At 43.3% G+C, this 25,613-nt stretch overlaps 1 protein-coding gene and 1 pseudogene across 2 annotated transcripts; one reads left to right on the top strand and one right to left on the bottom strand.

Annotated features, from left to right (window-relative positions):
* Positions 1-3,200: 3,200 nt before the first annotated feature.
* Positions 3,201-13,926, bottom strand: ZNF641 (zinc finger protein 641). 2 transcript variants are annotated; one of them, XM_012441422.2, is made up of 6 exons: positions 13,873-13,926; positions 10,972-11,180; positions 10,329-10,420; positions 8,432-8,561; positions 7,678-7,791; positions 3,201-6,800 (listed from the first exon to the last, which is right to left on the bottom strand). In XM_012441422.2, exons 2-6 carry the CDS (start codon positions 11,153-11,155, stop codon positions 6,046-6,048), a joined length of 1,275 nt encoding a protein of 424 aa, XP_012296845.1. In that variant the 5' UTR covers positions 11,156-11,180; positions 13,873-13,926; the 3' UTR covers positions 3,201-6,045. The 2 variants fall into 2 exon arrangements, with proteins under 2 accessions (XP_012296845.1, XP_064233076.1); XM_064377006.1 differs by lacking the exons at positions 8,432-8,561; positions 10,972-11,180; positions 13,873-13,926 and having other exon boundaries at positions 10,329-10,415.
* The window catches only part of LOC105709505 (tubulin beta chain-like), a 59,891-nt pseudogene continuing 47,994 nt past the window's right edge, over positions 13,717-25,613 (top strand).

Here is a 25,613-nt window from a genome sequence, read left to right as displayed (position 1 = left end):
CACCAGCCCAATCCTCCAGCATCTCTAGGTTGGATCAAGTCCCTGGCTGACTCAGAAGCATCATATGGGGGCCAGGATGCCAGAGGGAGGTGAGACCCAACCTGTTGTGTCTGGAGGCTTATGTATCTGGCAGTGAGATGAGGTGGTTCTCAGAAGATTCTGTGACTTATCTTCCCCCATTCTGTGGCAGTCTTTTTATCAGGAGCAGAGCAGGAATGGAGGGAAAGGTGAAGGAGAAGACCTAGAAAAGAAATAAGTGACACAGCCAACACATCTTTTATTCAACTGACAGGGACCGTAAGTCCCCAGTTGGGTAACCCAAGGAAGTTCACGGTTCATCAGAAGGAACCAATTCAGATAATAGCTAGAAATCTGGCAGGCATGGAGCAGTTGGGGTGCATGGCAAGTGAGCACTCATCCCCAAAGTTTGCTGGAAGAGGATGCCCAGGTGCCTGGTGGCAAGAGACACGGCAGGAAAGTAGGGGGTGGGGAGGGCTTAGCTGAAGAACACACTGAGAGCAGGAGCAAAGATCACATTTGATCTCCCAGGCCTGAAATTGCCAGTGCCTGGCACATCATAAGCACACAAAAAATTGCTTGTAGAATTGAAAGTTTGATTTTCAGGAGTCACAGGAGACTGGAAGGGAGAAAATTAAAAATGGTGAAAAGTGGAAAACAACTTTGGAAGTTACATGAAGGGAAGAAGAGCCTCTAGGGAATGGAGTAGAGGGGCCAGATTTGGCAGCACTAGGCAGGGGGGTGGAGTGGTGGTGGTGTCTTGTGGGAGACTATGTGTGAGAAAGGGGCAAAGTGGTGAGGTGGCAGATGAATTGCTGTAGCCAAGCCAAGAATTTTGTAGGAAGAGAGTGGGAAGTATGAATTGACCCCTGCTTAGTAGGCTTAAAGCTGATAGAAAAGAAACTGGATAGTAGGCAGAGGAATAGGTAGTAAGTGGGCTCATGATGGAATAGAATTGGCCAGAAGCTTGAAAAGATAAACTAGAATGGAAGAAGGGTGGGAGTTGGAGAGAACAAATGCCCTTGGGAAGGTCTATTATTGCTCAGTCAGAACAAAGCAAAACTCAAACCAAAAACAAAAAAAAACTCTGAAAAAGAGAAGTAGGGACAAAGTGTAGAGGAAGAATGCTGCCTGTTGGGAAAATGGAGGTGGTGGCAGGAAAGAGGGAGAGAGCATGAGGCCTGGGGTTGAAGAAAGCTTCAGCCTTGAGGTCTACTCTAATCTTTTGATCTTGGAGAAGCCCTGTGGGCAGATTTGCAACTGTCATTCACTTAGTCCTCATAGGTGCTCCTGGGAGAGGAAATGGAGGAGGTAGCAGGGCCAGAGCCTAAGGCAGATTCCTCCCCACAGCCGGAATCAGACAGCGTCTTCTAAGCAGTAGAATGCATTTTGGGGACCATGGCTTAATTGGTTACATCTACCTAATAAGCAGAGTCTGGATTTAAATCTTGCTTGTGTCACATCTTACTAGAAAAGCCTAGTTCCCTCTTGTGCCCTGAGGACTCTGTGATGCTCCTGTTGCCCTTGCCCATGGGGTATGCCAAATCATGGTTAGAAATCCCTTCCGTGGCCCCTCGTTGGTCTCTAATGCAATTATGATGTTGGAAAACATGGGTTCTTAAGGGCTTGGCATGACAGGCCTTATTCTACCTTTGTGCTGCTAGATGCCCACTCCACCTGCCTCTTATTAGAAGAGCCAGTGAAAAGGACAAAGGAGAATCATTTCCTTGGATGTCAGTTTTTCAGTTTTACATTGGATTTTCCATCTTTGAGTTGTTTGTTCCTTTCTGTCCTTTCAGATTTCTGAACCCAAGTATATTCAGTGCCCATATGGGAAGCCCCAGCCCCAATCAATCATAGGAGCTTGGTAGTTGCCCCACCATAGTTTCTGCTATTGGTGACTAGCCTCAGTTCTTTCACTGAGTTAAGAGTGGAAGAAGACTGGCTGGGCAGTGGCTCATGCCTGTAATACCAGCGCTTTGGGAGACTGAAGTGGGCAGATCATGAGGTCGGGAGATTGAGACCATCCTGGCCAACATGGTGAAATCCCATTTCTATTAAAATGCAAAAAATTAGCCAGATGTGGTGCCCGTGCCTGTAGTCCCAGCTACTCAGGAGCTGAGGCAGAGGAATCACTTGAAAACTGGGAGGTGGAGGTTGCAGTGAGCCGAGATCGTGCCACTGCACTCCAGCCTGGGCCACAGAGTGAGACTCCATCTCAAAAAAAAAAAAAAAGAGTGGAAGAGGACCTTGCAACTAAGGGGAACAGAACTGTGGTCTAGCCTAGTAGGGCAGAGAATAAACCTGACAACAGAAGTGTGAAGATCCATTTGAAGAGAGTGAGGTACCAATGCTTGAAATATGAATCCCCTAGCCAGTGGTTCTCAAACTTTAGCTTACATAACACATCTTGGAGGGCATGTTAAAAGACTGAATGTTCAGCTCCTTCCCAAGTTTCTGATTCAGTAGTTCTCCTAGGGTGGGGACTAAGAATTTGCATTTCAAACAAGTTTCCAGGTGATATTTATGCTGCTGGCTCAAAGACCACATTTTGAGAGCCATTGTTTGGTATTACACACAAGGGAATAGAGGAAAATTTTGCCAGCGGCAGCTCTCAAAGGGATCTAAAGGAATGGATTTCACTTTTCTGTTATTGCCCAGCCCCACCCACTCCCAGTCAATGCAGTCATCCTAATAGAGAGAAAGAACTGGCCTTCTGGCCCCTCTAGGTCTGAGTCAGGACCTGCCCTTGATAGAAATAGGAAAACGTGGTTTGATTGCAGGAATGTTGGAAAGGGAGGAATTTTGTCCCAAATTATCACTTTTTTAGTTCTCCGAAGGCATAACAATACTTTGACAAAGGAAGAGATTTTCCTTCCACAGTTAGAACTAAGGCTTAAAGTGCAAATAGCCTTGTGAAAAGCTAACACTTTGGGTTACATTCTCCTATGTGAGGGATTCTTCGAGAGCTAATATGTTGGGGTGGAAAGGGGAGGACACTCAGAATAGGGTGGAGGCACCACAGATGGAAAAATGTGACGAGTTCCTGAAGATGGATGTCCGTTTTACATTTTGCCCAACAAGAACATAGAGACTCTTTTTATTTAAAGGAGACAGGGTGGAACATGAAAGTTTGAGGCTGATTCCTTGTGGGAAAAATCATTCAAATCTATTCACTCATCTGATGGCTGTTGCTTGTTTTATTTTTTGTCCAAGGGAGGTGGTGTTGGACCGAGGTAGAGAAGACAGTGGTACACCAGAAATAACCCAAAGGATTGCCCCTTCTGCAGAAGGCCCTTAGACTCATGATGCCTTTCAGCTGGGTGCTATAGTTGCACCTAACTCTGGGAGCTTCACTTTCTGTCCCTACAGTTACTAAAAGGCCGGATGTTAACATGTAGTTCTTAAGAGGCATGATCTAATAGTAAGGAATATCACTTTTCCACAAGTCCTTCAAACAAGATTTATGAGGAGCTGATTTGTCAGCATGTCAGATATTTCTGAAAACCATAGAGCAGAATGCAAGCAATACCCTTCTTTTAATTAAAGACCAGACTCTATCCTTATATGCTAATGCCTCTGGTATCTTAGTCCTTAAAATATTTAGTGACCCTTGCCTTCTAATTCTGACACAAATATATAATAACCATTTAGGTCTGTGGAACTCCCTTTCTTTGAAGGTAGTTTAGGGATTTCACAGATGGGCTGTGAACCTGCTCAATGTGTATGGAAAACTGAGTGAATTACAAATGTCTATTTTTCAAAAAAAGTGCACTTCTGTTTCCTGCCAGATTCAACAGGTCTGTACCCAAGACAGGTTCTGAACCAATGCTTACACAGAGCTTTTAGTATTAAAGAGGGAGAGTAAAATAAGTGGCAGAGTCCAGATTTATCAATGAAACTATTACTCCCTGGGGCATCTCCTAATACTGATACTAACTAAAATGCACCTGTTTCTGAGGACCTAGGGCAAGACCAGCCTTACAAAGGCCTGCTATTTTGCTTTATTCACAGGAAGGAAGCAAGAGAAGTGCATTCCAGGAAGAATGAAGAAGGCAGGCTGCTCTGAGTAGCAGAAGGGAGGTAGGCACCAAGCTGCTCAAGTCACATATACTCTAAGAAGCCCAGTCAGCAAAATAAGTCTGTTTTCAATTCTAGTTTAGTCCAAGACTCTGAGGAGCTGTGATTCACCCAGTTTTTCCTACACAAAAGGGAGAGTCACTAAACTGTTGCAGCTCATTTCCTCTTGTCTCTCTGGTTCACTCTACCCATTGTGGTCGAGAAATACATCTTAGGGAAGAAACAGTATCTAAGCATTAAAGAGAAAATATCCGACTTTGCTTCTCTTCCTCCCTAACCCCAAACTGCTCTTACATACAAGATAATTTTTAATTATAAGACTGGTATTAACACAATCATTGATAAAGAGAAACAATGACCAACTCATCAAATAAGGGATGCTAGAATACTTATGCAAGCCCTAGAGTTAAGGGTCTTAGTGTAGACACCTTGCCAGAATTGAAGGAAAACTAACCAGAAAGCTCATTACCCTGCATGAGATGAAAAGCTAAGCCACAGCCATTTCCCCTAAAGTTCTGTTTCTGAGAGAATGAGATCCTCAAGAATAATTCTTACCCCTTGATGAGGCAATTGAACTCAAACAAGTGATGGCAACAACTTGCAAACAGGGTAATTCCTGCCCTAATTTTCCAGCACTTAAAACAAAATCCCCACTCAATCCGAAGTTTCTATGTGCCTCTTGCCTGAAATCAACAAGAAACAGCTCACCTCCCCAAAGACTTTTCTTTCTCTGCCCAGGTAAAAGCAATCTGCAGCCCAGAGATTTAGACCTAGACATACACAGCCACAATTGCTTTGATCTCAGCAATACCAGGAAAGCTTTGTATTCAACTCCCACAACTTAACCTGTCATTTAACCCTTTCCAGTAGTGCTCCCTTAAGCAGACTGCTTCCTGTCTTGAAACAGAATGAAGAAAAAACCCCATATAATCCCCACTACCCTCATCCCCAGAACATAGCCCCTAGAAAACCTAGCTTGTACAGTTTGCACGTAGCATGCTCTCTTCAAAGACCCTGCACACAAATACACATAGACACATAAAGACAGTCAAGAGGAGAGAGGGGTCTGTTCAAGGGGCTGGTTTTTTTTTTTTTTCTCTGTGTGGGCCTGGGTTATTTGGGGGTATTAGGTCATCTCTTAGCCTTGTAGCATCATCTCTCAGCTGGATATATGTATGTGCAGGATGAAGGAAGTAGGAATAAGGGGTAAAAAGTTCATTATGTTTTTCAGCAGGTTGAGGGTGAGAGGTGTAGATGTATATACTGCTGCTTGGGATAAGGAAGACAGACCCACACAGCAACAAGGACTGACCCCCCCAGTTTTCATATGGATCAAAAAGGGGGCTCTGGATGCCTGATCACTATGTCATTTCCTCATTATTCTCTAACCCAGTGTTCGCCAGAGTGTGTTTCATGGAGTCACCAGTTCTGTGGGATGTAAATAGAAAAGATACTGAGGTCAAATACATTTAGGAAACACTGCATTAATAGAAACTTCAGTTTGCTCTACTGCATAAATTTTGAGAGCCTTTAATATGCTAAAATGGCCTTTCTCTCTATATACAGAAAATACAATAGTAACAGTATGCAAGAGTGATACTCAAAATATTTAACAACTGGTTAAATAGCATAGACTCCAACCAATCAGAATGGATTTCAGCCATAAACTGCTAGTTCCACTCTCCTCTTGAGAATGGCTCAGGCTGAATATCAGCCCACGTAGTATGCACTGCTTCCCAAAAGTGTTGTCCAAAGAACTCTATTTTTATGTGCCATCTCACAGAACTGGTGAGAAATGCTCTGGCCATTGCTGGGACCTCCTCTTTCTAGGGATGAGGTCAGGGCTCATGATTCTGGACACTGGGGTTCAGGAGAATGGCAGCCCTGGCAGTGACTCCTAGTAGCACCGGCTGATAGATTTGACCATAGCTTTAGTGGAAACAGATTTCAAAAGGCAGATGTTCCTCTGTCCCAGCTGTTCCGGGGACTTTGTCCCTGGTGGGTCAGCAGGTGCCTGTCCAGGTGATGTTTTCGGCCAAAGCTCTTTTCACAGCGAGGGCACTGGAAGGGCTTCTCCCCAGTGTGGGTCAGCCAGTGTCTCACAAGGTGGTGCCTTCGGCCAAAGCTCTTCCCACATTCAGTGCACATGTGACATTTTGGCACTGGTGGGGCACGCTGCCGTTTCCTTGTACCAGGACTCTCTCCAACCTCTTGGCCCTTGCAGGATTTGCCTTCTGCATGCACTCTCTGGTGGCTGGCCAGATGGGAGTTGCATCGGAAATTCTTACCACACTCAGAGCACCTGCTGGGCTTGTCATGTAAGTGGGTTTTCTGGTGCCTGATAAGGTGATGTCTTCGCCCAAAGCTCTTCTCACACTTGAGGCAGCTGTAGGGCCTCTCCCCAGTGTGTGTTTGCTGATGCCTAGCAAGGTGGGAGCCCCACACAAACTGTTTCCCACACTGGGGGCATGTGTGGGGTCTTAACAGGGAATCCATCTCTGTGCTACACAGCAGGTTTGAGAAGCTATCTTCCTGGAGAAAAGGGGGCCCCAGGAGCATTCCTCTGGAGCTCCTGGGCATGGAATCCCAGCTCTCTTCATGCTCTGGGTTCCAGAGAACAGTATCTTCAGACACGCTGGATAACATTCTGGGAGGTTCTGCTTCTAGTTCAGGGGTATCCCCCTCATGTTCACTTCCATCTCCTGCGGAGAAGGGGAAATACCAACCCCAAGAGTCACAAAAGCGTAGTTGAGGCCTAAGTCACAAATGAAGTTGTCTGATGCCTGCCAGGGCCCAGACCTGACCCCAGAAGGGTTGAGAGAACATAGTCTAATGTCATACAAGATAGTGCAATAGATATAGAGGTTAAAAGCCTAGTCTTAGAAGGCAGATTATCCAAGATGGAATCTCAAATTTCAATTTTCCACTTAACTTCTCTAAGCCTTAATTTCTTCTGTAAAATGTGAATAATACCTCTCTCAGGTGGTTATAAGACAGATAGCACAGGACCTGCACATAGTAAGTACTTAGTAAATGTATATGTTATTATTTATTACCATTATTTATTTACTACTATATATTACTATTAATCACCATGTTTCTATCTAAGCATAGATGGAGAGAGTTCTAGAATGTGCTGCAGTTGTCACTGTCTGAGGGACACCTGTCAGCAATCCTCAAGACACTGTGGAAGGCATTCCTGAAATGGGTGGGAGGTTGACAACATCAACAGTAACAACAACAATTAACATTTATTGAGTGCTTATGATGCGCTTGCCACTGTTCTACTGTTCTAATATTCTAATATATTCGTATATTTAATTTTCACAATAATTTACAGATGAAGAAACCAAAGGGACTTTTCCAAGGTCCCACAGGTACAGTCCAGAATTCAAATCCACAAAGTGCCCACTACGCCATTCTGTTACACTCCCTTGAAGAAAAGGATTCTTGAAGAAAAGAATCTCTAAACCTGTTGTCTCTGGAACTCTCTGAGACAGAGGAGGGATTAGAGGAACATGGAATTATGATGCCCTGAACTGTGAAGGCAGTGCCTGAAAGCCTATTCTAGGTTCTTACCTGTATATGTGACCCTCAGAATGTCCCTCTCCTCTAAGTCCTGGGGGTCAGGGACCCATTGTTCTTCTCCTCCTTCTAGTTGAGAAAGCATGTCCAGTTTGGGAATTGGAAATCCTGCTCATGGGAAAGGAAAATAGAGCTGTCAATGAGTTCAACAGCAATTCTATATTTCTGAAAAAAAAAAAAAAAAAAAAAAAAAAAAAAAAAAAGCTGTTTCCTAGATGATTGTTTGGAACTCTAGACAAAAGAAGGTCAAGAAAGAAACATCTCCCCACCCCAACCTCTTTTCCACTGATTTTTGTTAAGCCACTCTTCTCTGCCTAGAAAATCACTCTCCTTCCCCAGGAACTTATTGTCTTCCACTCAGATACTTCCAGCCCAACTGGCCTTTCTGGTCATAACTTCACTTTAGTCCTACCCTCTGCATCCCTGTCTTCCTCTTATAGTTTCCAAGTTTCCAAGGACCCAGTTCCAGTTCTCTCTGCTTTGTAAGAACCGCCTAATTCCCAATCAAGAAAAACTTCAAGTTTTTTACTCCACAATTCAGCATCATTTGCTTTTTTTTTTTTTTTTTTAATGATGCTTTACTCTCATTCTCTTGGGATTGGCCCTAGTGTTCTTTCTCTGGTGGAAGCATAGACAGATTCCCTGCTATAGAAAGAGTCCTACACAGACATTATTCAAGATCCCTGAAGCAGATGACTCCGTCCTCCCAGAGTACAATCTTCTAGTGGTTGGAGAAGGTCATGCTTACTCAGAGAGACTACTATCCCACAGTTTTCCTGCATGACATATTCTCCATAAAAGTCTGTCTGAGAGGGGTCCAGGCTCCGCCACTCCTCCTGAGAGAAGCACAGTGATACATCCTTGATGGTTACCAGGCCCTGAAACAAAATGTAGCACCTTCTGTCAGCAGCTGTTTTTTTAAGGAAAACGTGATTCAGTATGAAAGGCTAAGTTAGTAGAGGAGAAAGGGTGAGAAATTATCTGAGAAAAGAGCTGCCCAGAAGCCCCTGGGTAGGGCACATAGTTTTGGTAAAGAGGAAATGAGAAGAGGAGTGATGATTAGATGGTCAAGAAGTGAGTGAGGATGTTAGTAGAGGAATTTCCCAACTGGGGCCATGAGAAGCTGGAGGCACCACAAACTCATCACACCGTCTGCTGAGCTACAGGTGTTTACTCAGTCACTTCTCCCTGGCCTTACTCTTTTTATGAAGAAATTGCGTATCATCTCATCCTTCCTCCACTGGACCTTGCCTGTTCTATCAGCACAAAATGCTACAGATAAAACATTCTTTCTTGCCTCTCTCACCACAACGTATCTTATCTTTTTTTTTTTTTGAGATGGAGTCTCACTCTGTCACCCAGGCTGGAGTACAGTGGTGCAATCTCAATTCACTGCAACCTCTACTTCCTGGGTTCAAGTGATTCTCTTGCCTCAGCCTCCTGAGTAGCTGGGATTATAGGAACCCACCACTACGCCCACCTAATATTTTGTATTTTTAGTAGAGATGGGTTTTCACTATGTTGGCCAGGCTGATCTCGAACTCCTGACCTCATGATTCTCCTACCTCAGCCTCCCAAACTGCTGGGATTACAGACGTGAGCCACTGTGCCCAGCCATATCTTTATTTTTTTAGGCAGCACAGTATGGTGGTTAGGAACTCAGAATCTGGAGCCAAGTGACTCAGCTTTGTCACTTTCTGGCAGCAAGACCCTACACAAGTGCCTTAATTTCTCCCTGTCCCATTTTCTCATCTGTAAAATTGGATAACTGAGTTGTTCTCAGAATTAAATGAGTTAATACACATAAAGCACTCAGAAAATGGCATACATGTTAAGTACTCTGGGGATGTACTCCTATTAGCACTAACACTATTATTATTAGCTTTCCACAGCTCTCCTTTGCCTTCTGACTCTAAACCTATTTTTCTCTCTGGCTTTGCCCCTCTTTACATCCTTCTTCTTCTTCTTTTCCATAAATGCTCCATCATCTACCCAATCCTTCCACTTTAGGTTCTTCTAAGCTTCCTTCAGGTCCTCTTTTCCTAATCTTTCCAGATTTATTTCTTAAAGGTAATTAATTATTCCTAAAATCCTCCTGTGGATAACACAGCCATCAGTCATCATTAAAAACCCTAACCTTGGCCAGGCACAATGGCTTACGCCTGTGATCCCAGCACTTTGGGAGGCCAATGGGGGCAGATCACCTGAGGTCAGCAGTTCGAGACCAGCCTGCCTAACGTGGCAAAACCTTGTCTCTGCCAAAAACACAAAAATTAGCTGGGTGTGGTGGTGCATGCCTGTAGTCCTAGCTACTTAGAATTGCTTGAACCCAGGAGGTGGAGGTTGCAGTGACCCAAGATCATACCACTGTACTCCAGCCTGGGCAACACAGTGAGACTGTCTCAAAAAAAAAAAAAAAAAAAAAAAAAAACCCTAACCACAAGGAATTCCCTTTCTTGTTGTGGCTCCATTTAATTTTTCAAGGGTCTTATGAGCCCCTTAGAAAGGGATAAGAATCTATTCAGTTATAAGATGAATATATCATTGATGATCATGTGAGCCAACTCATCAATGGAATGATGCTAAAGCAATAGAAAGGCAGCAGTGATGGGACCACAGGAGAGGCCAAGGAAAGCAGAGCTCACCTGTGATCCAGCTGCGAGAAGTGCAGCTGCCATCTCCCAGTCTCCAGTGTTCCCTTCCTGGGGAATTGCAGGAACCCAGGGAGCAGACTGAGCTGATGAGGAGAGAGAAGAAACATTAGACATTAACTATCTACCCTTTCTCAATAGGGTCTGGGCTCCATTTTGGATAGGCTTAAGGGTCACATCTGTATCTATGCCCATTGGTAAAACTCAAATGCATAAATGTAGATGAGAAGGCTATCACTCAAAATGTTCTAAAAGGGTATCAGATGGCTTTTAGTTAGACTAGCTATAGTTTGAATTTACAGTACTTGAATGTCATTTTCATCTAGTAAAGTGCATCTTATGAGTGAGTTCTCGGTAATCAGTGTTGCTGTCACTTCCTTCATCTCCCTCATTCAGTATCACTAATTATGCATTTGCATGTGGAGGGAGTAATTATGAAGACACAAGAGAAGCCCAGTTGCATGGTTGGTGAATTCAGGAGCCTGTTCTATACCTGTGCAGGGCCCAGAAAGAATGGGCTGGTCCTGGTACAGGCCATGCTATTTAGTCCATGGATTTGAGGATTTTTAACCCTGCTTTTGGAACAAATATTAGGAGACTATGCACTGTGCTTCCCACACACTCCATAGGCTCTCACCCTTCTCCTGAAGGGACTGTGGCTCCTCTTCAAGGTTACAGCACAGGTGCTCCAGAGGACCTGGTGCTGTTCTCCATGGTCCCTCTTCCTGACTTCCCCTTTCCACCTGGGGCTCTGTTCCATCCAGCTGTACATTCATTGATTCCCATCCTGTCCCCAGAGCTGCTGTCTGTTCTGAAAGCATTTTTGCTGCAGACCCAAATTGTGACCTGGAATAAATTCATAACAGCAAAGCCCATGAAAATGGGAAAGGAGTGATATTCCTAAGGGACTTATGAAGAACAGGCTCAGGGATAATAGATGAAACAAAATAGGAGGAGCATGCTGGAAGATGAACTTTAAAAGCTTGATGTGTTCCAATCAACTGAGCCTGCACCAAGCCTCTTGGAGGAACTAAGAAATTGGCAGGTGCTATGTAGCAAAGCCACTAACTGGTATTTTGTGGCCCTCATGATAGAAAGAGAATATACCTGAAGGTTAGAAGTTGTTCATTTAAAAAAACATGACTGTCCTGGAAATTCAAAGGCTATCCATTTAATTTCAAGCACATGAAGTACAGGAAAGTAAGCAATTTGGAAACATACAGGAAGAAATACACATAGACCTGCATTCAACAAGATGGATATAATCACACATAAGATTTTCTGCAAATCATAGTCTGATCGGTATAGAATGAAATGATTACTATAGGTAGAAGTCCCAACCAAGGGGTGTATGTGTATCATCAGCACACACCTCTTTCACGAGGCTGAGCCAGAAAGAACCTCACTTGGGACAAGCCTCAACAAAAAAAGCACATAGTCTATCATCCAATGAGAACTGAGAGTAAATACGTTAGAAAAAAAACAATAACTTGGAAAGCAGGTGTAGGACTCCAAAGTAACCCTAACAGATAAGAGAAATTGTTGGTCAGTAAGGAGCTGAAGTTTAATCAGGAAAAGTAAAAAAGAACAGAAAGAGTTTGAACCAGAGCTGGAAAAGGGGGCAAGAAGTGCTGCTAACAGGACCCAGAAGAACAAACCTGTTTATTTGGCAGGCACCAGTCAGAACTCATTAGAAAAATGTACTCAGTTTGAAAGAAGCATATGAAGAAGCCAGTGTGTGTTCATCAGAAGACATGAAAGTCAAGAAAGGGATGGGAAACACAGCCATTGGAAAAGTTAAAAATGTCAGATGTAGTTTTCTCTGTCTGGAGAAGGCTGATGAATGATGATACTAATGAATAAAAACAGAGGTGCCTTCTATCTCTATATAGGTCAAACAGAAAAAATGGGTCTTGATTGCAAGAGAAGAGATTTAGGTTATATATTTTTTTAAAAATTCTTAATAACCCTGCAGTGTACAAAATCAGATAGTGGGCTCTTCTTTACTTTGGACATCTTAAGAGCAGGATAGGTCACACTTCTGTTGTGATAGGGGCCTCCCTGCCTTATGGCAGAGAAATAATCTATTATGAGACTCTGAGAATCTGTTTGGCAACATATTTTGGGTATTCTTATTCAATACCCAAACAGTCAGAGCCAGTGAAAGGCTTCCAAGAACAGTCAGAAACTTGGTAACTATCCTGGCTCACTTACATCCATTCAATAACATTTGCAAGAACCTTGAAGGCCAGGGTAGGTAATGACAGATGTCAAGTCGTCTATTTTCTTGCCTATTGGTCTTTGACAAAAGAGGTAGGTGGGAACCCTAAGCCCAATGCACAGGAAAAACAAATTCCCCTTTCATCTCAGAAGTCCAAGGATGGCTCAGGGCCTCATGGGAGCACCCTGGACTGATTCCCAGCTTAGGAGGTTTCCTCTTCAGAGACTTCTCATGAGAAAGGAAAACTCTTGCTAAAGCAATAAAGGGAAACTTCCATTTTAGCTTTCTGCTATGAATTCCAGCCCTGTATCCACTTTTAACACACAGGGCACTAATTCCCCCTCTTCACCCAATCTTTCTGGTTCTCTAGCTCCTGTGCAAATCCTCCTTGAAGGCTTTACCTCTAGCTACATATCTGGACACTTGTCTCAAACCCTGTCTCCAAATCCCCCAATAGCAGAGTCCCTTAATGGGAAGCTTCTTTCTGCAGAGCTCACTGGGCCAGCTGTGAGCCTTTCTATACCATTGATAGAAATCCGCGGAAATGCTAGCAAAAATCTCAGCAAAGGATGAGGTACCTGTTCTCAGCCTGCATTTCCTAAGATGTTCACGCAGAGCCAGCACCTGGGTGGTTAAGGTGGTAGCCCTAACCTCGTTTATTCCAGGATGATCCCACGCCCACTGGAGCCTGGGTTCTAGGGCTTTCATTTTCCCCCTTTCTTCACAAATATGGGTAGCAAGGGACCTGCAAAAGGAAGTTTTTGCAGCCAATGCTGACGGAAAGAAAAAGGGCCATGCTATAAAAATGAGTAGCCCAAGGGCACAGGGACGAGTCGTGCTTCATCCATCAGAGAACCCCGGCCCCTGCCACCGGTGGGGCATGGTCATGGGCAGGACGGGAGCCTGCTCAGGGGTAAGGTTGCTTCTTCCCTCCTTCTTGTCATAGTGCCTCTGGAAAGGGTCAGATTTCAGAGAATCCGAGTAAGGCAGAACAGGAGCAGGGGAAGTGAGGTCAGAAAACAGGTTTCCCGAGCTGGGGCAGGAGCAAGTGAGGAGAAAGGGAGCCAAGGGGTAACCTGTGCGCGAGGGACAGCGGCGGGAGCCCGCAGGGCTTGACAGCTGCGATGGGCACAGGGAGACAGGGCGACGGGCAGGCACAGAATGTCAGCGGGGCAGACCCCCGGGAAAGGCAGCAACCCGGAAGCCGCGCCGATCCTCCTCCCCGCCCCCATGGGTGACCGAGCCCCCACCAGCCGCCCCGGGAAGCCAGGCGTCCCTCCCTCCAGCCCCGGCTCCCTCCAGCCCGGCCCCACTCACCCACGGTCGGCTTGGCCCGCGGCCCGGTGCCTCCCTCCCGGACGCCGCCTGCCCCTCCCCTCCGCCCTCCGCTTGCGTCTGGGAGCCGGCGGCCGGCGGAGCCAGCTACAGGCGGAGACAGCGGCCCGGCGGGCGCAGGCGGGGCGGGCACAGGAAATCCCCGCCCGCTTCCGGGGCTCGGCGGCTGCGGCGGCGGCGGCAGCGGCGCGGGGAATGGGTGGGTGGGAGGGAGGGGGGCGTGGCCGCAGCTCGGGAGCCCCCCAAAGAGCTGTACCCGGGATCTCCGCGCCCGCTGCTGTGGGGAGGGCACGGTCCGAGGAGCTTGGAGGGCGGCGGGCACCGGGATCCCAGCCTGCCGTGGCCACTTGCCCGCACTCTTGCCTGACTGACCATTTTCCTCCCTGGTTACTGGGCCTCCCACGGAGTTGTGTCCTCAGGAGTTCATCAGTTACCTGGAATTGCAAAACCGCTCGTTACAAGCCAGACCGAGGCAGACAGCTGTTTCTCCAAACAAGAGTCTGGAATTCCCCAAGGAGCTTACCCTCTAGTTTTCACGATAGGATAAAGGGCTTGAGACAACACTGAGGAGGAGTCCCTAATTCTGCCTGAGGGGTAGTCAGGTTGCTATCTGAGGTAGACCTTGCGGCTGCTTTGTCCCATTTGCAGAAGCCATAGCTGCAGGTAACACCTGAGCTCTCGAAATATGGCTGGTCTGAATAGAGATGTGTTGTAAGATTTAGAAGATTTAATTTAAAAAATGTAAAATAGCTTGAGTGAAATTTTGGGTATATTGGGTTAAGTATATTATTAGCAGGAATTTCACCTAGTTTTAACTTTCTAAATGTGGCTATTAATAGTTTAAAAACTACAAACATGGCTTGCATTATATTTATATTGGATAGTGCTATCTTACAGCATTAAGGTGGATTTGACTGGAAAAGATGAGAAGGACCTACAAACAGTGAGTAAACCCATTACTGTTAGAATCTATTTATAACCTACAAGTCACATTCACATTCCTTACTTAATCATTACAACAATTTTGAAAAACTTTGTTTAGTAGACTTAAAAAAATAAGTGACTAGGCCAGGTGCGGTGGCTCACGCCTGTGATCTCAGAGCACTTTGAGAGGCCGAGGCGGACAAATCACGAGGTCAGGAGTTCGAGACCTGCAAACTCCTGGTGAAACCCGGTCTCTACTAAAAATACAAATAATTAGCCAGACATGGTGGTGGGCGTCTGTAATCCCAGCTACTTGGGAGGCTGAGGCTGGAGAATTCTTTAAACCCGGGAGGCAGAGATTGCAGTGAGCCCAGATTTTGCCACTTCACTCCAGCCCTGGAGACAAAGCGAGACTCCGTCTCAAAAAAAAAAAAAAAGGGACTTACGTAAGGTCATATATGACAATCATTCCTTCAATACATATTTATTTTCTACATGCACCAGACACTGTAACTAAATACTGGGAATCAAAGAAACGATTCACAGTCTGGGGAAGTATATATCAACAAATATTTGCAATAAAACATAATAGATGCTAAAATAGAGGAATGTACTCTGCACTTGGGGCAAAGAGAAGTGACCATGTATGGGAGGGAGGTCAGAGAAGTCCTCCCTCCTACAGAAGTCTTGAGACAGAGAAGAGTGGGGAGGGTTCGCTAATGAAAAAGAGGAAAACACAGTAGACACACAGTTGTGGAGGGTATAGAGCATATTCTAGGAGCAGATCATGGCGTATGTGGTGGGCGTAGTAGTTCTAGAATTTTTATCCCAGGTTCTGGAACTAAGTCCAGGGGTTCTTTTCACATATGTTACCACTGGTGATAAATAGAAGGTGTGTTAACTGGGGTAGGCTAGCAAAACCACTATTTCGGGGCTTAACTCCATAAAGGCTTATGTTCATACAAAGTCACAGTGTGGTAACAGGTTGGTTGGGGCCAGAGGGTGGGGGTCTCTACTTCTTGCATTCATTGAAGGACCAGACTTCTTGCATCTAGTGGTTCTACCATGCCCTGAAGCCTTAGCAATGTAGTCAAATCTGTGACCCTCAGATAAGGGAGGCAAGCTGTGGTTAACTTGTCAGAGATATTAGGGGCCAGTCCTAGAAGTGGTGTGTGTCACTTTCACCCCATTCCCTTAGCCAGAATTCATGCACGTGGTCACATGGCCCCGCCTAGCAGGGTGGCTGGGAAGTAAAGTATGTGTGCCTAGTAGAAAAGGAATGGGGTCTGAAGGACACAGCATTGCCTCTGTTACAGTGTTAAATGAACATAATCAAGTACCTAAACCTGACTTTACCTGAAAGGAATGTTTGGAAAGAACTGATAGATATTATAATAGCTCAGACTCTCCTCAACTCTTTTGGGAAACAAATCAGTGTGAGATTGTTTCCTTTAAAAAAAAAAAAAAAGACTGGGCATGGTGGCTCATGCCTGTAATCCCAGCGCTTTGAGAGACTGAGGCAGATGGATCACGAGGTCAGAAGTTCAAGACCAGCCTGGCCAAGATAGTGAAACCCCATCTCTACTGAAAATACAAAAATTAGCCAGGCATGATGTTGGACGCCTGTAATTCCAGCCACTCAGGAGGCTGAGGCAGGAGAATTGCTTGAACCTGGGAGGTGGAGGTTGCAGTGAACCAAGCTCGAGCCACTGCACTCCAGCTTGGGCAACAGAGTACGCCTTCGTCTTAAAAAAAAAAAAGGAGTCAAAATGGTATCATTTTCTTTATACAAGAAACTTTTCTTTTTAAAAATAGCTTTTGTAATTTTAAATTTGTGTAGTTACATAGTAGGTGTATATATTTATGGGGTACAGGAGATGTTCCGATGCAGGCATACAATGCTTAATAACCATATCACGGAAATCGGGGTATCCATCCCCTCAAGCACTTATCCTTTGTGTTAAAACAATTCAATTATACTCTTTTAGTTTCTTTAAAATGTACAATTATTGGCCCAGCTCGGTGGTTCATGCCTGTAATCCCAGCACTTTGGGAGGCCGAAATGGGCAGATCACAAGGTTGGGAGTTTGAGACCAGCCTAACTAATATGGTGAAACCCCATTTCTACTAAAAATACAAATTAGCCAGGTGTGGTGGTGTGTGCCTGTAATCCCAGCTACTCAGGAGGCTGAGGCAGAAGAATCGCTTGACCCCAGGTGGCGGAGGTTGCAGTGAGCCGAGATAGTGCTACTGTACTCCAACCTGGGAGACAGAGTGAGACTCTGTCTCAGAAAAAAAAAAAGTACAATTATTATTGACTGCCGTCACCCTGTTGTGCTATTAAATAATAGGTCCTATTCATTCATTCAAACTATTTTTTTGTACCCATTAACCATTCTCACTGCCCCCATTCCCCCATTATCCTTCCCAGCCTCTGGTAACCATCCTTCTATTCATTATCTCCATGGGTTCAATTGTTTTGATTTTTAGATACTCCAAATAAGTGAGAACATGCAATGTTTGTCTTTCTGTGTCTGGCTTATTTCGCTTAACATAATGACTTCCAGTTACATCCATGTTGTTGCAAATGACTAAATCTCATTCTTTTTTATGGCTGAATAGTGCTCCATTGTGTATAAGTACCACTTGTTCTTTATTCATTTATCTGTTGATGCATACTTAGGTTGCTTCCAAATCTTGGCTATGGTGAATAGAACTGCAACAAACATGGGAATGCAGATATTTCTTTGATATACTTACTGATTTCTTTTCTTTTGGGTATATACCCAGCAGTGGGATTGCTGGATCATATGGGAGCTCAATTTTTAGTTTTTTGAGGAACCTCCAAACTGTTCTCCCTAGTAGTTATACTAATTTACATTCCCACCAGCAGTGTACGAGGATTCCCTTTTCTCTACATTCTTACCGGCATTTGTTATTGCCTGTCTTTTGGATATAAGCCATTTTAACTGGAGTGAAATGGTATCTCATTGGTGTTTTGATTTGCATTTCCCTGATCATCAGTAATGTTGAGCACCTTCTCATATGTCTGTTTGCCATTTGTATGTATTCTTTTACCATTTGTATGTATTTTGAGAAATGTCTATCCAAATCTTTTGCCTATTTTTAATCAGGTTATTAGATTTTTTCTATAGCATTTCTTGAGATCCTTATATATTCTGGTTAGTAACCCCTTATCAGATGAGTAGTTTGCAAATATTTTCTCCCATTCTGTGGGTTGGCTCTTCGCTTTGTTGATTGCTTCCTTTGCTTTGCAGAAGCTTTTTAACTTTATGATATGACCCCATTTGTCTATTTTTTTTTTAAATAATCCGCTGATTCTTTTTTTTTTTTTTAAAGAGAAAGAGAGAGAGAGAATAGGGAGGAGGAAAAAGGAAGAGAAAGAGAGAGAGAGAATGGGGAGGAGGGAGAAGGAGAAGAAAGAGGGAGAGAGAATGGGAGTATTGCTTTCTTGCCCAGGCTAGAATGCAATTTAGTAATGGGTATTGAAAGCCTCTTTTATACTGATAATTATACTTAATGATGTAGTCAGGAAGGAATAAGGGAAGAAGATAACAAACAAACAGCCAACCAATATTTAATTTAAACCTATGAAATGCTATGCGATTACTGAGGAGTGATTTACTTCCAATTATATAGTCACCTTTGGAATAGGTGTGAGGTGGTAATGTATGTTTTGTGTATTTGAAGTGGAGAGTTCTATAAATGTTTATTAAGTTTACTTGTTCCGGGTCTGAGTTCAAGTTCTGAATATCCTTGTTAATTTTCTATCTCGTTGATCTATAGAATCGTTAGCTCTTCTTGTTGCATTGATCCTTTTGCCATTATGTAATGTCATTCCTCGCCTCTTTTGATCTTTGTTGCTTTAAAATCTACTTTATCAGAGGCGAGAATTGCATCTCCTGCTTTTTGTTTATTAGTTTATTTTTACTCTCTGTTTGATTGGTAAATCTTCCTCCTTCTCTCTGAGTCTTTGTGTATTGTTGCATGTAAGATGGGCCCGGATGCAGCATACCGATGGATTTTGGCTTTTTATCCAATTAAAATATATATAAGTTTAATACCGGCGTTTGATGCTAGCTGGCTGTTTTGCCCATTAGTTGATGTAAATTTTTTATTGTGTTAAAGTTCTTTGCTTTTTGATATATTTTTGGAAAGGCTGATATTGGTTGTTCCTTTATATGTATAGTGCTTCTTTCAGAAGCTCCTGTAAAGCAGGCCTGATGGTGGTGAACTCTCTAAGTACTTGTTTGTTTGCAAAAGATTTAATTTTTCCTTCGCTCATAAAGCTTAGTTTGGCTGGATAGGAAATTCTGGGTTGAAAGTTCTTTTCTTTAAGGATGTTAAATATTGGTCCCCACTCTTTTCTGGCTTGTAGGGTTTCTGCTGAGAGATCTGCTGTAAGTCTGATAGATTTCCCTTTATGGGTAACCTGACCTTTCTCTCTGGCTGCCCTTAGTATTTTCTCCTTCATTTCAACCCTAATAAATCTGGCGATTATGTGCCTTGGGGTTGGTCTTCTTGAAGAATATCTTTGTGGTGTTCTCTGTATTACCTGGAGTTGAATATTACCCTTCCTTGCCAGGTTGGGAAAATTTTCCTGAATGATATTCTGAAGAGTATTTTCCAACTTGGATTCATTCTCTTCATCACATTCAGGTACACCTATCAAACGTAAATTAGGTCTTTTCACATAGTCCCATATTTCCTGGAGACTTTGCTCATTCCTTTTCATCCTTTTTTCTGCATTCTTGTCTTCTCGTTTCATTTCACTGAGCTGGTCCTCGACTTCTGATATCCTTCCTTCTGCTTGATCAATTCGACTGTTTAAACTTGTGCATGCTTCGCGAAGTTCTCGTGTTGTGTTTTTCAGCTCCATCAATTCACTTATATTCTTCTCTAAATTGTCCATTCTCGTTAACATTTCGTCAAACCTTTTTTCAAGGTTCTTAGTTTCTTTGCATTGGGTTAGAACAAGTTCTTTTAATTCACAGAAGTTTCTTATCAGCCACGTTTTGAAACCTGCTTCTGTTATTGGAACACACGTGTAATCTATTAAACCTTGTTCCGTTACTGATGAGGAATTGCGATCCCCTGTAGAGGGAGAGGCATTTTGATTTTGAGTATTCTCTACCTTTTTACGCTGGTTTCTTCCCTTCATTATATATTTGTCCGTCTGTCGTCTTTATAATTACCGACTTTCTAACTGGGTCTCTGACGTCCAACTTGTTGATTCCCTGCACCGAAATCTGAGCAATCCACTGAGCCGGCCAAAACAGCGGTGTTAAGATTGATGGTGCTTTTCTGCCCGGGAATCTCCGGACTCTGCACCAAGAACTGGCGTGCTAAGGCACCAGCAAAACCGCCACGCCGGCCACAAGAGTCGCCCTGGCGACCCGTGGAGCTCCTCCACTGGGAATCTTGTGGTCCGTGAGCAACTAATATTCGTCTGAAAGTGTGGCGTCCTCTCGTTCTTTGCGCTTTCACTGGGAGGTACGTGCCCGAGCTGCTAATCATCAGCCATCTTGGATCTCTCTCTATTTTTGCTTTGGTTGTCTTTACTTGTACAGAACCTTGTCTTAAACATCACAAGGAATAAGTGCAAAATGTCTTTATATTATGCTTTGGTGTGCCATCTCTTTAGCTATCAGTTAAACTCTGCAAGATGTGGATCTGCATGGTTTCAGGGACATTAAGTGAGCCAAGAGGCACAATCAGAAATTGAGCCCTGGTCTGACTTCTCATCTGGTGCACCTTTTACCTGAGTGGTACCTTACCTTTCACAGAAATTATATGGACAAGTACAAACTCCTATGCACTGTTGCAGCAGGGATTAATTAAATATGCATTGAGTAGCAGGCAGATGATTCCATCTTTTTCAGACTTTCTGAAGTGGAGGAGTTACAAGATTAGCTTTGAAGGTGAAATGTAGGAAGGGCATCCCATATAGCATCAGAAGGCGGAAATGGACATGCTGTGGCATGTTGTGGAATGAAGAAGACACATATATGGGGGTGTCAGTCTAAAGTAGAGAAGAAACAGGGAAATTAATAGAATAGTGGATGAAGTTAGTGGATGAAGTAGTTTTTATTTGCTATGTCAGGTGATAGGGAGTCATTATATTTGTGTTTAAAAGGAAGTAATACACCTGATGGTGCTAATTATATCATTGTAAGAATATTTGTTGGTCCTGGGCTGCTCTGTTGATGGAATTCTGGTAACTGTGATGAATTGGGCACACAGGTGGATTCTAATGTGTGGAATATAGAGTTTCCTGGGACGTAGCAGCATTCTTCCTGCAGTTGTTGGTAATAAGTAGATATAGGGTATGACTGTGAGAGTGAGTGACTGCAGTGGTGAACACGATCATTTAAGGTAAAACAAAGTCAAAAGAACTCAGAGGCTAGAGTGATAGCAGGGATAGGATTCAAAATACTTAGCTACTACTACTAGCATGGCATGGACCTGTCAAAATAGACATAGCCCATAGTGCTGGTGCAGGGTCCTGCAAGCACCTTGTTGTGTTAGATGATTCCTTTTTGTTTCTGAATTGTGAAGAGATCTGTTGAATCCTGGTCGGGGGCTAGAGCACTGAGGCATGACATTGAAGAGGATTGACGGTGGCTATGAAAATATTTCAGAATTTTAGCAAGGAATACAATTATACTTGCACATACTCGTATGCATAAGTTGCATTGTCCACATGGATGTTGAAGTCATTGGGAATAATGATGGTGTTATGGAGAGAGGAATAGTAAGCCAATTGATGGAGTCTTAAATGAAAGGTGAGTGACCAGGAGTGTGGTAGGTGATAATAAGGAAAAGTGTGTGTGGAATGGTTTGATGACATGTGCTTCAGTGCAACTGGACATTACTTAAAGAGGAAGGATGAAAATGGTACTTGAAGCGGTAATAAGGAGAAAAGAGAACATGTACTCCACTTGTAACTCTCAGTGGTATAAAGCAGTGGCTTTCAAATATATGTATATAGCTGGGCACATTGGTTCATGCCTTGAAATCCTACCTATTTGAAGGCTGAGGCAGGAGGATAGCTTGGGGCTAGGAGCTTCAGACCAGCCTAAGCAACATTGTGAGACTCCACCTCTAAAACAAAGTAGTTGGACTTGGTGGTGTGCACCTGCAGTCCTAGCTACTTGGGCAGCTGAGGCGGGAGGATCATTTGAGCTTAGGAGTTCAAGGCTATAATGAGCTATGATCACACCATTGCATTCCAGCCTGACCAGCAGAGCAAGACCTTGTGTCTAAAAATAAATAATTTTTTAAACCCACAAACATATGTGTATATATATGTGTGTTTGAAATATATATTGTGATACACAACAAGAAATACATTTATTTTTATTTATTTTATTTTTTTGAGATGGAGTTTCGCTCTTGTTGCCTAGGCTGGACAGGAGTGCAGTGGCGTGATCTTGGCTCACTGCAACCTCCACTTCCCAGGTTCAAGTAATTCTCCTGCCTCAGCCTCTCGAGTAGCTGGGATTACAGGCATGTGCCACCATGCCTAGCTAATTTTGTATTTTTAGTAGAGATGGGGTTTCACTATATTGGTCAGTCTGGTCTTGAACTCCTGGCTTCAGGTGATCCACCTGCCTCAGCCTCCTAAAGTGCTGGGATTACAGGTGTGAGTCATCACTCCTGGCCAAGAAATACATTTAGATTGTGATCCAGCACACCCATCATTTATAAAATTGAAACAAAATTTTTGTGAAACAATGTTTACCTTAAATATATATAGTATATGTGCTCATGTTTTATACTGTTACTTGATTTAAAGTTTTCTATTAACTATCCAATAAGTTGATTTCACAACTCACTATTGGGTTGCAATCCACCATTTGAAAAGCCTTTGTATGTAGACTATAGGATTTAAAACTTGCCACCTCTTTCGAGGGCTGCAAGGGAAGCATGCTTTTTCCTTAAGGGAGAGCCAGGTTTTGGTTATATAAAGGGAGTAATAGAAACATCCATCATAGAAGTTGAAGGATATAGGGGATTTTATTGATGACAGACCCTGAATTACATAGATTACTGTAGAAGGAGTTAGGGGTTATGCTGGTGCTGGAGTCTGATTCAAGTTAGGCAAGGTAGGTGATTCTAATAGGGTAAGAATCTCTATGATGAGGAATGATCTGGAGGGCAAGCCTTCTTGTGTGAGTATGGGAAGCAAGGATCTAGGACATGATGGGATTAGTAGTCATCTAGGGAGGTGGATAATCAGTTCTAATTTTAGACTGCTTTTGGGGACCAGTCAGCTAATCAGTGGTGAGGTGAGGTACAATGGCTGATTGGGTTGAGTAGAAGTTGTATGGGTCATAGAATGAAGGTGTGTCACTACAAGTGTGCTGAGCTCTGTTGGCCCTCTTTCAATCCTGTTGTGGACAGGGTCAATGCTACAGGAGGGGTATATTTCCAGAAGTACCAGAGCTCTGAGGGTACCTTACATCATACTTGGCAATGAGGTTTGTAGTGGTAGTGGTATCAGGCTTAAAAAGTTCTGTGGCCTACCCTTTTAATTGCTACCATTCTTGATACTGAGGGAGAAGGAATGAGTGGCCTTACCAGAGGGTAACAGTTTCTTGTGGACTCAAAAATTTTAATTAAAAAACCAGCACTAAATTAAGAAGTGGGCAGAAGGTTGTGGTAGAAATAGCACTAAGTTAAGAACCAAAGGCTTTGCTTTTTGGTCCTGAGGTTAAGGATCTAATCTGGGTGACAGATTAGATCCTTAACCTCATCTATCAAATAGATATGTGATTCTTCTTTTCTTTAAAAGCTGTTGTGAAGACTAAATTAAGGAAAAAAAAGGCCAGGTGTGGTGGCTCACGCTTGTGATCCCAGCACTTTGGGAGGCCGAGGCAGGCAGATCACCTGAGGTCAGGAGATCGAGACCAGCCTGACCAACATGGCGAAACCCCATCTCTACTAAAAATACAAAAATTATCTGGGCTTGGTGGTGGGCACTGTAATCTCAGCTACTTGGGAGCTGAGGCAGGAGAATTGCTTGAACCTGGGAGGCAGATGTTACAGTGAACTGAGATGGTGTCACTGCACTCCAGCCTGGGTGACAGAGCAAGACTCTGTGTCAAAAAAAAAAAAAAAAAAAAAAAAAAAAATATATATATATATATATATATATATAGGCATGTGGTATAAGTTTATAAAGCCCAATTCAAATGCAAGATGTTGGCAATGGCCATTACTTGGTAGAAATGATTCATAGTCAGTGTAGACAGTGAACCCTAGGCAGCTGTCTGTGACAGCTGATGTTGCAATCAGGATAAGACTAGATGTTTTATAAGATTTAAAGATTCTTTTGATGGTGGGACACAGCACAAAGACACTTGGATAGGTAAAAGGCAGATCTCTTTGTTACATATAGCTCCAGAGCAGAGAAGGTTGCCATGCAGGGCCACATAGAGGGTTGCATCCAAGGACAGATAAACAGCATGCTGGAGTTGCAGAAGGCTTACTTATGTATGGCAAACAGTATGGCATTAGCAAAATTTCTTGGGTTTCCTAGGGATTGGATGTTTTAAATAATTTTGTGGCCTAAAGAAAGAGGGGGCTGGCCTTGGGTGTTAAGTATCTGGGGACCTCTGACAGCTGGGTATTGTATATTTTAACTTAGGAGTGTTAGAGCCTGATAAGGGAAGTAGTTGGGCTAGGAGCTTGCCACACTGTTCTCAAAAGTAATAGAGTTCATGGCATCAAGACTAGGTCAAGACAGCACTTGTGAAATATGTTATACTAGGACAGCTTCTAAGTGGTGCAATTTCAAACTGTCATTTTTAAAAATAGTACAAAAAATCACTCTAAGCAGACTTCTTATTTGCTTCATCTTATATTTTCATATAAGCATTTTGTTGAACACCACATTTCAGTATGTTACAGAAAATGTACTCTTTAATTCTGTCATCTATGACTTAAAAATATTTTAAGTAGACCATACTGTGGAATCATTGTAGACAAATACCTAGCACCCAGTGGCAGAAAGAGTTAGAATCTGGGTTAAAATTATGAGATTATAAATACCTATTACATACAATTGTTGGAATGATAGTCTCAAGGTTGTTTTCCACATCGTTTAGGATTATTTTCTTACTATATAGCTGTGGTAGTAATTTTAAGATGTTCTCTAGTGGGGATAGGAAAAACCAAAGTGATTTTTCCTACTCTATTCTCAGTCACTCAGTGCAGTACTTCTGACACTAGATCTGTAGGTTTTTTCCCTACACACCAAGCATGTCTCAAGTGTATACCAGTGGTCATCCCCTAATTTGTGTTAGCAATGTTGGCACAATCTTTCAGGAGATAATATCAGATCTCACAGCTTAAGGGCACAGTCCCACAACACTGACCACTTCAGATGCCAATTGCAAGTCCCACATTTTGATCTGTGCTTCTGACTGGCTATACATTTCCTCCAGAGCAAAAGTCTTTCTTCTTTAGAGATGATTTCTCTATTTCCCAAGCAGAATTACATCTTTTTCTTACCCTAAGACATACTTTTTTTCCTTCTTTTTTCCTCAACATCCTCTGCAAAGCTGTTTTTACTTCCTGGTTCTTCATACTATAGATGAGAGAGTTCACCAAAGATGTGATCACACTGTACTGAACAGAGACCACCTGCCCTAACACTGAGCCTGAAGTAGAGCCTAGGTATCTGAAAAAAGTCATCCCATGGAATGAGAGAACCACAGTGAGATGGGAAGAATATGCAGAGAAGGCTTTGCCTTGGCCCTCAGAAAAAGCAG

This window comes from Aotus nancymaae, unplaced genomic scaffold (genome assembly GCF_030222135.1).
Source record: "Aotus nancymaae isolate 86718 unplaced genomic scaffold, 86718_ANA_hifiasm-v0.15.2.pri h1tg000016l, whole genome shotgun sequence".
NCBI classification, from domain to species: Eukaryota; Metazoa; Chordata; class Mammalia; order Primates; family Aotidae; genus Aotus; species Aotus nancymaae.
This window is presented reverse-complemented; position numbering and strand designations above follow the sequence as displayed.

What these genes read in the sequence shown, in the direction of transcription:
- ZNF641 (XM_012441422.2), bottom strand. Translation starts at nt 11,155, where the DNA reads ATGCTTTCAGAACAGACAGCAGCTCTGGGGACAGGATGGGAATCAATG. An exon ending in TGGGATAGTAGTCTCTCTGA is followed by an intron (nt 7,792 to 8,431) that starts GTAAGCATGACC and finishes TCCCATGAGCAG; the next exon opens with GATTTCCAATTCCCAAACTG. An exon ending in TCTGAGGGTCACATATACAG is followed by an intron (nt 6,801 to 7,677) that starts GTAAGAACCTAG and finishes CCTTCTCCGCAG; the next exon opens with GAGATGGAAGTGAACATGAG.